This window comes from Amblyraja radiata, chromosome 29, assembly GCF_010909765.2.
Source record: "Amblyraja radiata isolate CabotCenter1 chromosome 29, sAmbRad1.1.pri, whole genome shotgun sequence".
Taxonomy (NCBI): Eukaryota; Metazoa; Chordata; class Chondrichthyes; order Rajiformes; family Rajidae; genus Amblyraja; species Amblyraja radiata.
In genome coordinates this window covers 19,986,602-20,004,915 of record NC_045984.1, presented here as the reverse complement: position 1 = coordinate 20,004,915, position 18,314 = coordinate 19,986,602, and the positions used below count along the sequence as shown (strand labels likewise).

Genomic DNA, 18,314 nt, shown 5'->3' with positions numbered 1-18,314 from the left:
TGGAGAATTCAATGTTTGTACTTGTTATAAACCCAGTGGACATGAGGTGTTGTTCCTCCAGGGAGGAAGCCCAGGACAGAAAGGTCAGTGTGGAAATGGGAAGATGAGTTAAAATGGTTAGCAATCGGGAGATCCCTTAGGCCTTTGGCGGACTGAGTGCAAGTGTCTGCCAAGTTTACGCTTCATCTCGCCAATGTACAGGAGGCCACATCAGGAGCACCAAATGCAGTAGATGAGGTACAGTACAGTCCCGACCTGAAACGTCACTTATCTATGTTCTCCAGTGATGTTGCCTGACCTGCTGTGTTACTCCAGCATTTTGAGTCTTTTTTTGTAAACCAGCATCTGCAGTTCCTTGTATCCACATGCTCTTCTAGTGCTACTTTGCGAATGGTTTCAGTGAAGGGCATACCTTCAGTATAACCATGCAATAGCAGTGAATTACAATCCATAAATTGTGTTCAAATTTCTTTAAAAGGAAGATTATAGATAGGTCGGCTTTCTTAATGTCTTCAAATCTCCTCCCAACATGTAGGACAACTGAAATAGTTCAGCAAAACATCTAAATATGTTTGCGTGGATGAACTTCCAGTTGTAGACTATTATAATAAAATTATTGATTATTGACAGGGTGGAGAAACCATTGTAATCTATGGATATAATAAGTGTAGAATGAAGTGCAGTGTAGATTCCTTCTGCACCTCTTTTTGTAAATGGTGTGAATAGGAGGCCAGGGATTGGGGGGTACTCTGCTAAATAAACTGGTAACTCAGTGCACTTTTTACTTCAAATCAGGTTACAAGCTGATTTGAAGAATTCCTCTACCGATCTTATAGGAAAGATGTTGTCAAGCTTGAAAGGGTTCAGAAAAGATTTACGAGGATGTTGCCAGGACTAGAGGGTGTGAGCTATAGGGAGAGGTTGAGTAGGCTGGATCTCTATTCCATGGAGCGTAGGAGGATGAGGAGAGATCTTATAGAGATATACAAAATCATGATGCACAGTGTCTTTTACCCAGACTAGGGGAATCGAGGACTAGAGGACATAGGTTCAAGGTGAAGGAGAAAAGATTTAATAGGAATCCGAGGAGTAACTTTTTCACACAGAGGGTGTTTGGAACAAGCTGCCAGCGGAGGTAGTTGAGGCTGGGACTATCCCATCGTTTAATGGTACATGGATAGGACACGTGGAATGGTACATGGACAGGACAGGTTTGGAAGGTTATGAACTAAGTGCAGGCAAGTGGGACTAGGGTAGCTGGGATATTTTTGGCCGGTGTGGGCGAGTTGGGCCGAAGGGCCTGTCTCCACACTGTATGACTTTATGACTCTAAGCTTTGCTTGGTGTGTGTTATTTCCAGGCAATCTTAAGCAGAATGTACATTTGCTTCTTCGTGTTAACATTTGAGAAACGTAACACCACTTATAGATTTAACACAGACATAAAAATAGCCGACTGTGGATTGAAGAATTCCTCTGCCGATCTCCCTCTCACCAAGTTGTGCACGTTTCCCAACAAATGCAGCTTCTGTGCCAAGGGAGGCAGCTGAAACAAGTTGTAATTCTTTCTCCCTATTTATGCTTGTAACCATTACTTGAGCCCTGTCCCAGTTTTTATTGAATTGTGCAGTTACTAGATTGTGGGTGCTTGCTTTGCACAGGATGGCTGCCACCTTTTCCTGCATTACATCAGTAACCAGATTTCAAATGTACTTTGTCTGTGAAAGTATATTGCAATGGCCTGAGATGTGAATGCTAGAGTAGAAATTCTAGAGTTACCTGCTCGGACATACTCAGACATCCTGCTATGTCTGATTCTATCTTCAGCCCTGAGTCTTGATATCTCTGTCTAGTGCACCAGCTTTTGTTTTCTCCTTGCTTATGGTTTATACCCACTTTTTTTGATTGAAAGACACCGCATGGAATCAGACTCTTCGGCCCACCATGTCCACGCTGACTGGCCATCCAATGTCCACTCACACATTTGATTTCTTGTTCTTGGAATGACACACAAATTGCTATACACGATCAAACAGTCAGCTTGTATGTCCTTTTCTTGCCCTTGTTAGATCATTCTAATCACATATGCCTGTCATGTTCTGTCATACCCTTATCTCCTTTTCCTTGAACCCTGATCTCATGCAAAACATGACTTCTGCCTCAATTCCTCACGCTACATTTCAGCCTCTCAAATCTCTCTAAAGGTAAATGATTAGTGCCTCTATTCTCAATGCACATGCAGCCATTTCCCCCTCAATCGAGGTCTTTTAACCACAAGAAGCTTCTTATGGTAGGGTATTGCTCAGTGTTAGCTCTGCTTCAGAGGATCACAGATTCAAGCCTAAGTTTAGACAGGGATCAGTCTGAAGGAGGGTCCTGACCCAAAACATCGCTTGTCTCTTCCCTTCACAGATGCAGCCTGACCCGCTGAGTTCCTCCAGCACTTTATATTTTGCACATGTGAATGTTCTGGGCTAACATTTAATTGCAGGAGCAAGGTACCACAGCGTTCTTGGGTTTGATGTTTTCTAAATTAGATCATAATCCAAAGTCAAACATAGCTCCAGGGAACTTTTAAAAAATTCTGAAGAACACATTACTTTCAGAGTTATGGCTAATTTATCCTTGGGCAATGCCGCTGAAAAATAGAATATGCCTGCTTATTTATCACATGCTATTTGTAGATCAAGTTTTCCCTCAAAACTAACATAATATTGGCATTTTAATATGCTAGTGGTGTGGATTTGCAACAAAATCATGCGTTGGATTAATGTCCTTTCTGTGAGGCTCTGAACTTTATACACACTAGCTACTATTTCACAAACTACAACTTTTATATTCTAATCCTCTTGGTATTGTAAACTCTAAAAGTTTACTTTTGGGTGGGACTTATTCAACTTGATACCTTTTAGTAACTTGATCTTCTGGGTTTGTGTTTTTGAAGTTTAACTATTATATCAGTCCTGTGTTGGATGGGATGATGACTCCAACATCCCATCCAACACTGCAGTTCGTACAAACAGAGTGGAACTTCCAAAACACATAAATATGCAGAGAATGGAGGGATATGGATCACGTGCAGATGGGATTAGTTTAATTTGGCATCGTGGTTGGCACAGATTTTATTGGCCAAGGCACCTGTTCCTGTGTTGTACTGTTCTATGTTAAAACTGTTTTATGATTTCAAAATAACTATGTACTTTTCATGCGATAGACTCCAGTCCCCCTGATTCCCAGAAGACTTCCACAGACAGCAGACACTGCTTGTTCCCTATTCAGGACAGCTGGCAAGAGGAGAACAGGTGAATATCAGGCAGTCAGCATGGGCAGACCTCCTGATAGCCTCTTGCCTAGATCTGTGAATGGCCAGTGAGGCTCGGCCGAGCAGATTATTGAGATATCCTGACTAACCCACCCACCTCCACATTGGGAGCCTTCAGGTCAGGAGTTGCAGGCTGATCAGAACCTGAGTATTTGGGACTCAGATAGCTTCACTGCATTTCACCTGTGCGGATGACTTAGAGCCAGAGAGTCATACAGTCATACAACACAGAAACGGGCCCTTTGGCCCAATTCTTCCATGGGGACCAAGATGCCCCATTTAAATGACTCCCATTTGGCCCATATCCCTCTGAGCCTTTCCAATCTATGTACCTGTTAAGTGTTGTTTAAATGTTGTTACAGTATCTGCCTCAACTACTTGCTCTGGCAGCTCGTTCCATATACCCACCACCCTCTGACTTGTGCTGTATGATTAGTGCTTAAAGTAAAATTGCTTCAATTTTTGCCTTGTTGATACAACATTTTTGAACAAAGTCAATAAGAGGCTGGATGTTGCTGCCCTGATGTACCTTTTGCTCTGACTTTGGCAGGAAGTGAGAGGGAAGCAGCACATCATTAATTCTCTCATCTCTGGGGCGATTGCTGGCGCTGTGGCAAAGACAACAGTGGCACCACTGGACAGAACCAAAATAATATTTCAAGGTAGGGTAGTCTGCTACGTCAGAAATGATTGCCTCTCTGTGTGCTTCTAGCGAAGAAAATGCTGCAGGGTGGGCTGATGTGACAGCCAGATAGCAAGCTTGCAGATGTGGCAAGTGAGGCACAAGCTTGTGTTAAGGTTGGGAGCGTCTGAGCTTTGTGGTCGTGCAAATTATCACTGCCCTTTGTGGTCGCGAGATCCAAACCCAAAGGTGGTTGCAGGGAGGTGTGGGTAATCTGGGGCAAAGGCTGCACTAGGGGCATCTATACTGGACAAATTATTATCCCGGTCAAGTCCTGTCTGCATGTCTATGACCTTCCTTCCTCTTCAACTATCCTTCCCAGGTGAGCCCCCTTTCCCACCCTTGTAATGATTCAGAGACCAGTCCATTAGGTGGGTCGATAAAACCCATCTTTAACTCACTGCTTAATCAGCAGACAACTGAATGGGAATAAAGGGGAAACGTGGCCCTTGATCGGCACCTAGCATGAGGGTGATTGGAGTTAAAGTGAATGGAGGTTTGGTTCATGCTATCTGTCTCTAGTTTGTTTGTGTATCTGCGTGAGCATTTAGGATTGTTGCCATTTTATTATGACTAACTGTTTTCTTTTCCTTCGTCACAGTATCTTCAGACAAGTTCTCGGCTAAGGTGAGAGTATCTTCTATTCCTTCTCTCTCTGTTTTCTTTACTTCGACCATTGCTTTCTTCAGTTTGTTACATGTAAAATCATCTTGCTTTAAAACATAAGAGAGACAGTTGTTTCCTGTGGCTTCCTGTAAGCCCTCCATTGACAGAGAATCAGTCCTGGAGCAACTGTTGATGTCACCAAGGTGCAGCCACTTGGCCTTGTGGCCCTACAGTGACACATCTCTTCCTCAGCAGTCTAATATGATGCATACCATTGAGGCATACAAAATTGTGAGGGCACAGATAGGGCAGATGGTGAGAATCGTATCTCCTTGGCAGAGGCATCTATGAACAGAGGGCACAGATTTCAGGTGAGAGGTAGGAATTTTAGAGGAGAATATTTTTTTACCCAAAGGGTAGTTGAATCCTGGGGTGGTTGCTACTCAAGCAGTTACAGAAGGCAGGAACTCCCACAACATTTTAGTAGTAGCTAGTTAAACACTTGAAATGGCTGGGAACAGAAAAACAAGTTGTGGGAACGGGACTTATTCAGGGCAGATCTGACCTGGATGGATGGGGTGGGTTGGAACTTTGTTTCTGTGATGTCTGATTCTTTGACTGGAGATTTGTTTACAAACTGTATCCTTCCCAAAATGGATACCTGGCAGTATGCAGGTTTAATCTGTTCAAGAAGGAACTGCAGATGCTGGAAAATCGAAGGTACACAAAAAAGCTGGAGAAACTCAGCGGGTGCAGCAGCATCTATGGAGCGAAGGAAATAGATAACGTTTGCCTATAGAAACGTTGCCTATTTCCTTCGCTCCATAGATGCTGCTGCACCCGCTGAGTCTCTCCAGCTTTTTTGTGTACCTGCAGGTTTAATCTAATTCTTTTAGAAACATGAATAGAATTATAAACTTTTATAAATGAAAATTTTAAAATTGCAGACGCTAGAAATCTGAAATAAAAACAGAAAATGCTGTAAATACTCAGCAGACCAGGCAATGTCTGTGGGAAGAGAAACCTGAAACATTAACTCCCCTTCACTCACAGATGTGGTCTGACATGCTGGGTATTTCCACTTTTTTGTTTTTACTTCAAACTTTTATAGTGCACTGGTTATCCCTAGGTTGGACAATTGCCCTGTGGTGGGAATCACTTTAGGAAGGTTGGTAGAAACATAGAAACATAGAAATTAGGTGCAGGAGTAGGCCATTCGGCCCTTCGAGCCTGCACCACCATTCAATATGATCATGGCTGATCATCCAACTCAGTATCCCGTACCTGCCTTCTCTCCATACCCTCTGATCCCCTTAGCCACAAGGGCCACATCTAACTCCCTCTTAAATATAGGGATCAGGAGAGTCTGCAGACTTGAAAATAACTGAGCAATGAAGTTTGTTGCTGTGCAAAGGCTAGTGAGGGTATCATTGTTCAACTTTAGAGCCCAGAAGAATAAGGAAAATGTAGTATATTCCAAATCATGAACTATTTCAGTGAGAGTAAATAAGAAGATGCAGTTGGTGGTGAAAGAGGGCACAGATTGACAAAAATTGGCAGAAAGTGAGGTGGTAAAGTATGTCTTTAGAGACCAAATAGATATGATGTGCAAGGCTGATTTGAGTGCTGCTGGAACTAAATTCAGAATAAAGAGTGATATCAACTTCTGCCTTTGATTGATAGTCTACACCAGGAAATTTTAGGGTAGGTGAACTAAAACCAAAACATTAGGTTTTAAAGGGTTTCTTAAATAAGGAGAGCGGGAGGGGGTACCAATGTTTTATGCCCAGATAACTGAAGGCATGACCTTTTTTGGCAGAGAAATCACACTTGTGGGCACTCAAAACTAGAACTAGTGGAATACAGGTATTGAGGATGTTGATGGGGGAGAAGGGATGGAATGATATCCTGGAACTGTTTGTAAATGTGCGAGAATTTTACATTCTCAGTGGTGACGATTGAAAGGAATGTTGCAACTTGCGACATGTTCAACGTAGTTTTGTATCACTAAGCTTCCATAGAGAAGAACAAGACTGGCTGGTCGTGTGAGTTTGGTTAATCAAATCTAGAGGTAACAAATGAATGAGGATTTCCATAGCATACAGGTTGAGGCAAGGTGAAGCTGGATGATGTTAGAGGCAGGAATTAGGCCATGAAGTCTTGAATCATCTCACTCAATGTTACCCAGTGGTGTGTATGAGAGAGAGAGAGAGCTTTTTAATTATCATACGTATCGATAAAAAACAATGAAAGTCTTACACAATAAATTTGTAAATACAGTTCTCAATAGAAAACAAAAAGAAGTTCAATTAAAAACCCCCAATATAGTGCAAAAACAAAACAAAGCAAAAAGTCCCCAGTGCAACCCAGGCAGTCTGTAGTTCGGAGTTTACTTGCAGTTCATAGTGTTCAAAGTTGGACTTTATAATGTTCATAGTTTGTGCTGGGACAATGGCTGGTGACAGTGGAAGGGTCGAGAGCAGAGGTGGTAGATTAGAATAAAGATCAGTGTCGTGGGCAGAGGTTTAACCATTATGGTGTTGAGTCATTTTCAATAGTTTTATTGCTGTAAACTGCGTGAGAAATCTGCTTGCTCTTGTAGTAAATTGTACAGTATGTTTCCAGCAGAGGGAGCTCAGGAGCAGCAATGATACGATGAAGAGGGTTATGTTGCTAGTACTGAGGGATGAATATTTACCAAGGACACTTCAGTGAGGTGGCCCAAATTTATTATTCATCCCCCATTACCTCAGAATGGTGGTAAACTGCTGCAGTCCACAGTGCCGCTGGCTGAGGAGTTGCTGAAGTTAGACACAAACTTAGGTACTTATTTCTAGTGGCACAGTGGTAGAGTTTCTGCCTTACAGTGCCAGAGACCCGGGTTTGATCCTGACTACGAGTGCTGTCTGTGTGGAGTTTGCACATTCTCTTTGTGACTACATGAGTTTTCTCTGGGCACTCTGGTTTCCTCTCACATTGCAAGGACATGCAGGTTTGTAGGTTAATTAGCTTCTGTAAATTGTCTCTACAGTGTAGGATAGAACTAGTGTACAGGTGATCACTGTTTTACCTGGACTCGGTGGGCCGGAGGAGCCTGTTTGCACCTGTAAATTTAAACTAAACTAAGCTTAAGATAGTATACTTTGGGTGAACCTTTAGCTGGTGCCCGAGAATGCTTAGCCTGTAACTGCCTTGTAGAAATAACATCTGGGTAGCTGATCCAGTTAGGTTTCAGTTTAGTGGTGACATTTGATTATGTGGCAGAGGGAGAGGGGATTGGCAATGGTAATAATGCATCATTTTGGTCATCCGTGTTGGAGATGGCTATTGGAACTGTTGCTGTACGTTATATGCCACTTGTCAAAACAAGCGTGAATGTCCACTGCGTTATTAGACCATAGACAACAGGTGCAGGCGTAGGCCATATGGCCCTTCTATCCAGCACCGCCATTCAATGTGATCATGGCTGATCATCCACAATCTTCTATGTTCATCCGAGAGAGAAGATAGGGCTTTGGTTTAGCATCTCATTGAAAGATTTAGTTTAGTTTAGTTTATTATTGTCACATAATAATAATAATAATAATAAATTTTATATTTAATGGGCGCCTTTCATACAAAATCTCAAGGACACCTTACATAGTAATCGAATAAAAACATATAATCGGAGTAAAACAAGTAATTAAAGACATCACAATGACACAAATTAAAAACAGAATTCAATCCAAAAACAGAAAATCAAAAACACAGTGTGACATGTACCGAGGTACAGTGAAAAGCTTTTGTTGTGCACCATCCAGTCAAAAAGACTACATCCAGTCAAAAAGACTACAGTCAACAAGCCGCTCCCAATGTACAGATAAATGTTAAAGGGTACAGCATTTAGTGCAGGATTCGAGCTCTGAGAACACAGCACAGGCTTGGTACTTGCACGGTACTGTACTGGTGATGTGACTGTGCTGTTTCCTGATGAGGCTGCACTCCGAACTTGGCTGTACTTTCAAGGTGTACCTTGGCACCAAGCGTTTGTGACAGCTTGTAGAAAAATAAAACAAAATAGGAACAGGAGTTGGTGATTCGGGTCTCCAACCAACTTTTATCATTCAACATATCTGTTGCTGAACAATTAAAATCATAGGATCATACAGCATAGAAACAGGCCCTTTGGCCCAACTTGCCTATGTTGACCTGGATGCCATTTATGAGGATTTGTTTGAAGAAGTATCAGAAAGAATGAACAGAGGAGAACAGGTAGATGTAATAGATTTGGATTTTCCAAAGATGTTTGACAAAGACCACACAAGAGGTTCTGTCAGGACAGGATCATATGGTGTTACTGGTAATGGCATTGACAAACAACTGGGTAATTAGCAGGATGAGGTAAATAGGGCAAATAGTGTCTAGCGTCTTGGTAGGCATGGAAAAGTTGGGCCAAAGGGCCTGTTTACGTACCGTACAACTCTGACTAGAAATAAACAAAAGTGTAATCTGAACTAACCTTTCAGTGAAAGTCACAGACTCTGGGACTGCTGCTAGAATACCAGCCACAGTGACATCGGCTCGGCAGCATTTAAATCCCCACATCCTCTTAATCTGTCTTTGTGAACTATGTTGCTAAAGGTGATCTGAAGTGGTAGCTGCAGTAGTGATCTACTTGGGAGGGTAACAGGTTGAGTAAGTAAAGGTAGGGCAAGGCTACCCAACTTGGTGCTCTCCTCCTGCTCTCTCCTAGTTCCCCTCACCCACCTCTCATGGACCCACCCTTATTGCACCCATCCTCTGGTATTTCCAGGGTCTGTAATTTTTCATGGCTGGTAAAAATAATTTAAAATGGCTTCTTCCAGACTCACCTGTACATACCACCTGCAACCTTCCCCGGCTGTCCGCCTCCCTGACAGCGTCTCCATCTCCCCCCTCTCACTGATGAACTACCTATTCCCGCCGTCCCACCATTCCCCTCCCGACAAGATAACTACCATTGACTGAACCCCAAAACCCCAAACTAGTGCCACTCCCCTCCCCCCACACCCATAACCTGCATATCAGAGAGTAACCGTTGTTCTTGCTGTTTGCCACAGGAGGTTGTGAAGCTAATTTACCAGACGTACAGGAAAGACGGCTTCTTCAGCCTGTGGCGAGGAAACTCTGCCACCATGGTCCGCGTCATCCCTTACGCTGCAATTCAGTTCTGCTCTCACGAACAATACAAACACGCTCTGGGAGCCCACTACGGAACCCATGGAAGGTCAGTAAAGGGCTGGGCTGTCACTGGGAGATCTTCATCAGGCAATCGTTTGTACCCCTCTGCCCACTCCCCCTGTGGTTGGAGCTGCCATTCAGTCCCACTGCCTGCCCTTTCCCATATACTGTCTGAATTCTGTCATCCTGTCTGGGGTTAATGGTGGAAGATATTTAGAATGTTCTAGGTCTGAAGAAGGGTCTCAACCCAAAACGTCACCTATCCACGCTCTCCAGAGATGCTGCCTGAACAGCTGAGTTACTCCAGCACTTTGTGTCTTTAGACTCTTTTAGACTTCTAGAGCTACAGCAAGGAAACAGGCCCTTCGGCTCACCGGGTCTGTGCCGACCAGGGACACCCTATACACCAGCACTATCCTACACACTAGGACCAGTTTACAATTTTTACCAAAGATAATTAACCTACCAACCTGCATGTCTTTGGAATGTGGGAGGATTAATGTGGTAATGTTTAGAGTTGGGACATTTTTTCAGATGAAGGGTTAGGGATAGGGTCTGAAGAAGGGTCCCAACCGAAAACGTCACCCTTCCATGTTTTCTAGAGATGCTGCCGGACCCGCTGAGTTACTCCAGCACTTTGCGGGGGGGTTTTGTAAGCCAGCATCTGCAGTTCCTTGTTTTTACACTCCCCATCCATAATTCTTCCTTCATTAGTTTTTGGAGCTGATTTGTTCTCAACTTTAAAACCTCTGCATCAGCCAGTTATCGGGGTCAAGGAAAGAGCGTTCACGTCGTGGCCCTGTTTCCACCAATCTTTCCACCACCATGCACGCACAAGAAGCGACAAGACAGACACCATTGCATGCAGATGCTGAGAAGTGTGTTCAGCTCTGGCTTGTGTGTGGACACGATAAGAAGAATGTCAGTTATCGCATTGCAGTACTGATCTTGGCCACGTGGTGACAGTGGGGAGCAATCTGATTCTTCTCTTGGACACAGACAGCAGCACAGTCCCTATCCAACAGAAAGGACCTGTGCAACATTCCCTTGCTGATATGGACTTCTAGCCTTTGAGTTTGTGTTTGGAAGTGAGCTTGTCTTTGAAGCCACATCCGACAGACCCAGTGCAGGCTGCTGCCAACTGGCCCAGCAGTGGATTTGCTGTTGCATTGTCTCCTGTTGTTAGAGAGCATGGGAGATTTCCATTTTGTTTTTGCATACAGTTCGGAAAAAATGAACTGGAAGGCATTAGTTTGTATTTTGAACAGATATATAGAAAAGATTCTCTACTTCCCAGAAGCGCACGATGATCATAAACCCGTCTTGACTGCAAATAGTCACAGGGGCAGCAGTGTCGCACACGTACCCTGCCGGGGACCCAGTCTGGTTCATTGGAGGGAGAAGATACGGGGTTTGTGTGGGAGAGAGATGGGTGGTTTAGTTAGTTTAGAGATGCAACATGGAAACAGGCCCTTCGGCCCACCAAGTCCACGCCGACCATCGATCACCCATTCACACCAGATCTATATTATCCCACTTCCTACAAACTAGGGACAATTTACAGAGTCCAATTAACCAACAAACCCATATGTCTTTGGGATGTGGGAGGAAATCGGAGCACCCAGAGAAAGCTACATGGTCATGGGGAGAACGTGCACATTTTTCACAAACAGCACCCGAGGTCAGGATCAAACCCAGGTCAATGATGCGATAGTGTGAGGGTGATAGTGAGGCAACAGCTCTACCAACTACGCCACTGTGAGTGGTTGACAGTCAGACGGCACTTAGTGGGCCATTGAGCCTGTTTATGTGCTGTATGTCTCACTGACTCCATAACACAAGGACATCTATAGTGGAGCTGTGACCGATGTTAAAGCCGCTGGTGTTGTTTTTATCCGAGACTATAAAAGCTGTAATGAGGAACACATTAAACATTTACGATGTAAGGAATGTTTATACTGCAGTAAAATAATAACACAAACACTTTCCTTGGGCTGGAAATCATTATTGATGTGTGTAGTTTCCAAAAATCTGCCTGTCTGCCTATGTAGGGTTGTGGGGCAGATTTGGTGCAAGCCCACGTGTTACTGTTGGACTCCACATGGAGTCTAGTGACGGGTGGAGTGACAGACCTGGCATCTGTACCTAGTAACCTGCCATCTGCAATGAATCTCTGTGAGTAAGGGACTTCTGTGGGAATGGAAAATGTAAACCCATTGGATGCTCAGTAGTACAAAACCTTCCCCCTGTAACTGTGGAGTAGCACCTCCTGAGAGAAAACCTGAGTTATCCTTCAAACTCTGCTCCTGAATGACTTTGAAATGTTGCCTCAGTTAGGAGAGGATTTCCAGAGCTGTTTAATTGTGCCTGTAGGTCATCTGTGACACTACCTGATATGTAGAAGGAAAGAGTGTGCAGCTTAGAATTGTCTCAATGCCATTTTAGAGTTAAGTGATCCTCGACGGCTGTGACAGAACATTGTTGAGTTTCCGTTTATCTCTCTGATCTGTGGCAGGCCACTCCCTCCATTACCACGGCTGTTGGCGGGTGCGATGGCAGGTATTACTGCCACCACACTAACCTACCCACTGGACCTGGTGAGAGCACGAATGGCTGTCACCCCCAAGGAGATGTGAGTAGTCATTGACTAACTTTACGAACTGCAGCTGCCCAGCAAACCCTCGCACTATCGCGAACCTGATCGCGTCCACCACGCACCAAGCCTCGATCATTCACCGTGTCCCCTGTTTCCCAAAACAACCGCATTAAACAGCCACATTCTCTTTTGCCGATTTCTCAGTTCAGTTCAGTTTATTGTCAAGTGTACCGAGGTGAAAAGCTTTTGTTGCGTGCTAACCAGCCGGCAGAAAGACAACTTCTCCACATTCAACCCCCTCCCTGTCTCGGTGTTCATGATCTACCTTCTCCACCTTCCCCTCACATTCCCATCCTTGTGGCCAAGCATTCGGAATGCCAGGATGCCCGTTCTACTGCTCCCTGCCATGGCTCCACCAAAATCAGGCTGCAAGGTGCACTTGGTGTGTGTTCATACATGATCGTTTTAATTACTCAGTTAACCAGTGGGTTAAGTACAGCACTACATGAGGCCTGTGGAATAATTGCATTAAATATCCTCCTGCTCTTTTCCGACAGCCCTCAAAGTGCTTTCATGTTTAGTGTTTGCATACAACAGCAGAGCACCGAAACAGGCCCTTTCACCCATAGTGTCCATGCCGAACATGATGCCAGGTTAAACTAATCTCTCTGCCTGAACATGATCCATCTCCCTCCATTTCATCCATATCTGTGTGCCTGTCTAAAGCCTCTTATATCCACTATCGGTAAACTTCTTTTGCACTCTCTCCAAGCCTCCACATCCTTCCTTTAATGGGGCAATGAGAACTGCACACAATACACCAAATGCAGCCTAAATGCAGCTGCATGACGACTTGCTGACACTTACACTCAAAGCCCCGACCAATGAAGGCAGTATACCATATGCCTTCTTTATTACTCAATACTGTATACATTCCCCTTAGATTTGACCTCCCAAAGTGCCACACCACACTGGCTTGGCTTAATCGCTTAATCTGCCCATTTTCTGTAACAGATCTATATCTCGCACTATACTTTGTCAACCTTCCTCACAGTCTACATGAATTTTTTTATTGTATCTACATTTGCTCTTTCACACATTGTGTGAGCAGCATATTTGCACACGCCACATCTGATTTTGTTTTGCCAATATCGTCTGAACTGTCTTTGGTGTCCGTTCTTGTGCGCCAAGAAACAGTTCTTGGTTGTCAACTGATCGTTGCTTCCGGCTGGAACTGTGTTGTGTCTGTGACTTGTACCCACAGGTATAGTAACATTTTGCATGTTTTCGTCCGGATATCGCGAGAAGAAGGAGTGAAGACCTTGTACAGTGGCTTTACACCAACCATCCTTGGAGTCATTCCTTATTCTGGTCTCAGCTTCTTCACTTATGAGACATGCAAGAAATTACACGCAGGTAAGGCAGCAGCTTGTGAGACTGTGGGCTTTGGGAATGGCTCGGAGTTCAGAGCCCTGGTGATGGAGTTGGAGTAGAATTTGGTCGCACAGTCATGAGTACATAGTGATTATGGTAATGGTCTGAATATGCAGCCTTGCCGGGCACTGGTGTTGAAGATTATTGTGGACGAGATGTTGTTGTCTTTCCTCACTGATTATGGTCTGCGGGTCAGAAAGTCGAGGATGCAGTTGCAGAAGAGAATGTGGACTCCTGGGTCAAGAGGTGTGAAGATGAGTTTCAATGGGAAAAAGACCAAGAGTCAATAAACAGGAGACTGACGTAGACATCGTAGCTATCCAGATGTTCCAGGGATTAGTGAAGGACCAGGGAGCCAGTGACATCCATATCCCATGCATTCTCTAACAACAAACATCTGCATTTCACTGAAACTAAGTTGTGAATCTAACCAGGGTACAGGCTACTTTAGATGTGTGTACTGAGAGAGAGAAATCATTTGTAATTTTATGGCATTGGATCGTAAGGGGAAATCCTAATCGAAATATAGAATTCCATTTACTGTGACAAACTAAAAACACATTCTTAAAGCAGTTAGCAGACGGGATGAGTTGGCCAAGATAGATTGGGAAGTTAGATTATAAAATATGATGGGAAATAAATAATGGCAAATGCTTCTATAAATATATTATGATGGCAGCAATGGAGCGCTAATGAGGCTGGAACAGACACCATGAATGGCAGGGTGTTGGAGCAGTGAGGGGCAGGGGGACCTCAGAGTACAAGTGCAAAGACCCTGAAGAAGGTGACAACGCACTAGAGCCCACATGGATAGTGAGGCATATGGATGCAGGCCTACGTAATTTGGAGCACTGAATACAAAAGTAAGGAGGTTATGCTCCAGCTTTATAAAACCTTGTTCAGTCCTCACCTGGAGTATGTATTGCATGCAGTTCTGGATCAACACCCTGCACGGCAGATGTGAGCACGGGAGAGGCTGCAGAGGAGATTCACCAGGTCATTGAAACAAGGAACTGCAGAAGCTGGTTTACAAAAAAAGGAACAAAGCACTGGAGTAACTCAGCTGATTTACACCGAGATATTACATGGGGTGGTGTTTCAGTTATGAGGAGAGACTGGAGAGGCTGGGTCTGTTCTCCCTAGGTCTGTATATAAAAATTATGAGGGGTGCAGATAGGGTAGACTGCAAGAAACTTTTCCCCAAATCAGAGGTGGATAAATCTCAAGGACCTGGGTATAGGGTAAGGAGGAAGGGGATCTGAGTGGGGGGGGGAGAGATACGTTTCACCCAGAGAGTAGAGAGTACCTAGAACACACGGCCCCAGAGAGTAGAGAGTACCTGGAACACACGGCCCCAGGGAGTGGGGAGTAAATGGAACACACTGTCATATATTTTCCACACAGAGGGTGGTTGGTACATGAAATGAGCTGCCAGAGGAGGTAGTTGAGGCAGGTTCTATAACATAATTAAAAAGACATTTGCTCAGGTACATGGATAGGAAAGGTTTAGAGGGATATGGGCCAAACACGCGCAGGTGAGACTAGTGTAGAGGGGCATCTTGGTCAGCATGGGTAAGTTGGGCCGAAGGGCCTGTTTCCATGCTTGATGACTCTATGGTGTTTTGGAGTATTAACCCACTGTGCCACTCTTTATCACACTTGCTTTCAGAATACACAGAGAGGCCGCACCCGTACCCCCATGAGCGGCTGGTGTTTGGAGCCTGTGCCGGCTTGATCGGTCAGTCTGCCTCCTACCCACTGGACGTAGTGCGGCGGAGGATGCAGACGGCGGGTGTGAAGAGCCACATGTATGGCGGCATTGTGGAAACCATGAAGCACATTGTGAAGGAGGGTGGTCTGATCGGTGGCCTGTACAAAGGCCTCAGCATGAACTGGATCAAGGGCCCCATTGCTGTGGGCACCAGCTTTACCACCTTCGACCTCATGCAGATCCTGCTCCACAAATATCAGGATCAGCACACCTTGCAGAGGTAGTAACGGGAAGTCCAAGGCCTCAGGAACCCGAGAACTGGGTCAACATCCTCACATGTACATTACAGTGTCCAGGGTGGGAATTGACAATGACTGGACCGGTATTTATCAACTGGATTTACAGTGTGCTGTGCTACGGAGGTCGATGGTGCTGATAGCTCTTGTAGCACGTTCCTCCGAGCACAATCACAATAACCTGATTTAGTATTGATCTTTGTTGAGGCTCTCGGTTGCCTGTTTTTCAATTTAAAGTTGTAATGAGTTAAAATAACACTGGAATGCTGAGCGCACCGTGCACGGCTTCCCGGCAGCTCTGAGTGACAGGGAGTGGCTCCCCTGCTAGCCCAGCTGTGAAGGGAGGGGTGGCTGAGTTGTGCACACAGGCTTGTCGCCAACCAGCGGCTTAGTTTTGCAGGAGGGTGAGGACTGGGGAGGTGAGAGGGATGGCCGCTGTTTGTCGGGCTGAGTTTGCGACTCGCACCAGCCACAGCCCCTGGCCTCGAACTCCAGCTTGAGGATGGGTACCTCTACTGCTGTAACCCAGTGGTGCACTCGATGCCTTCAGAGGGGCCTGGATTGATTAGGGTGAGGCATTAAAGTGAAGGGTTTGCAGGTCCCCATTACCGGACCTGTTGGAGTGGACTGATGCCAGGGTGCAGGTCTCCGGCTGATCTTTATTTTGGTTTTAAAGTAATTTATTTTAGCTTTTCAAACTACTTACGTACTGCCCCAACTGCACTGTGAACTGGACAAAGTTCTCTCTTCTGAAGTGGTCGATGTGGTGGCTGACCTGAACCTTTCAGTTTTTGACTTTCACTTCAATCGGTACAAGCAGCCTCTTACTCCGTTCTCCCACTTGTGACAAAACATTTATTGTTGCCAAAGGTTGAAGGATTTTGTAAGAAATTGCACTAATAACATTCGGTATTTGGTAAGGGTTTTTTGTCAAGCTCTTGACCTGACCTTGTGAAGAACACTAAGTTGCAGGAGCTGTTGACATTTTAAGGAAACTTTAGCATCTCCACTTTGGTAACGGCCACCTCGTGACTCAGCAGCTGCCCTGAGCGTGCTGGGCTGGGCTGGGTTGGGCTGGTCATCAGGCCTGCTGCTGCCAGATTACAATGACTGTGGCTGGAATGTGCCTTCAGGTGGCTGTGTCGGTAAACAGGGTGGACTCCAATGCCTCTCGTCAGCCAGCAGTGGAGCTGCATATCAAGAGGACCTGGTAACTATTGCTGTGCGGAGCAGTGGCGGTGTCACCAGGTGTGGGTGGAGGAGTGCAGGTCATGTGAAGGTACCGCTGTTGGTGGAGTGTGGGGGCTAGCTGCTGCTCAATGCCTGATGGGCCTCGTCTGAAGGTCAATGACTCCTGAGTTCCCGTTCTCAGTAACTCCTCCTTCTGTTCCATGTTTGCATGTGCCACTCACAGCTCGAGACATCCCAAAGCCCTTTATAACCGGTCATGTACCTCTGTGCCACTGTAATATATGAAGCTTGCACACAGCTAGATCCCACAGGCAGCAATGTGAAGGGATAGATAATGGCCTGGATTCTATGAGGGAATGTGGGGATACTGTTTAAAGTCTTCGCCAAAAGACAGCACCTCTGACAGGGCAGCACTCCCTCCCTTGTTGGCTTGAACCAACCACAGTCACTGAGGTCACACTGGGTTACGGCTAATGCTTTGTTGGGGAGCTAATTTGAGTAAACTCTTTTCTGTGTAGAATGGACCATATCTCAAAAAATGATAGGTCAGGAGTGGGAGCTGTCAGAGGGATAAAGGTAAGACCGGGCAGTGGAAGGTGGTGTCAGTTGTGCTTCAGTAACTCAAGGATCCAGAGCAGAGCTATCCAGGCTGGTGCTGTGGTACTGAAGGGGTGCCCAACTGTGGGAAACATTAAACAGGTATGGCTGCTCTCTGAGGGGAAGAGGTTGTGTGCTGCATGTTGTGGTCAATGTCCATCATCCAGCCCCTCACACTGTGACCAAACCCGCCCTTGATCTCGTGGCTCTTTGTGGGAGCTGGCTGTGTGGAGCGGTGCTGCTGTTCCACGATATAATGGTGGTTACCGCCCATCAGCTGGTTTTGAGTGCAATGTCTTCCGGGAGGTTTGCAGGCTGTGAGAAGTCGGGGATTTGCCTTCCCAGAAGTGGCTTCAATTCAAAGTGTTAAACTGTAGGCAACTGTTTGAGTGATTTTTGTTAATGCAAAATAAAATTATTTAAATAAAAGAAAGTCTTGCTTTTGTTTAAAAATACCAAGAAACATAGAACAGTACAGCACAGGAAGAGGCCCTTCAGCCCACAGTGTCTGTGCCGAACATGATGCCAAGCCAAACTGCTCTCCTCTGCCTGCACATGATCCATTCCCTGCATTTCCATGCGCCTGTCAAAAAGTCTCTTAAACACCACTATCATATCTGCCCCCACCACCACCCCTGGCAGCACATTCCAGGTACTCACTATTCTACATGTTAAAAAAAA

General features: G+C 45.2%; 1 protein-coding gene across 1 annotated transcript in view; it reads left to right on the top strand.

Annotated features, from left to right (window-relative positions):
* slc25a42 (solute carrier family 25 member 42) overlaps nt 1-18,066 on the top strand; it is a 36,231-nt gene extending 18,165 nt beyond the window's left edge. Inside the window, exons 4-9 of the mRNA XM_033046798.1 lie at nt 3,872-3,983; nt 4,605-4,630; nt 9,688-9,854; nt 12,324-12,440; nt 13,669-13,820; nt 15,508-18,066. Coding sequence (XP_032902689.1) covers nt 3,872-3,983; nt 4,605-4,630; nt 9,688-9,854; nt 12,324-12,440; nt 13,669-13,820; nt 15,508-15,833 — 900 coding nt within the window. The 3' untranslated portion in view covers nt 15,834-18,066. The remainder of the gene's footprint in view (nt 1-3,871; nt 3,984-4,604; nt 4,631-9,687; nt 9,855-12,323; nt 12,441-13,668; nt 13,821-15,507) is intronic.
* Nucleotides 18,067-18,314: the final 248 nt, after the last annotated feature.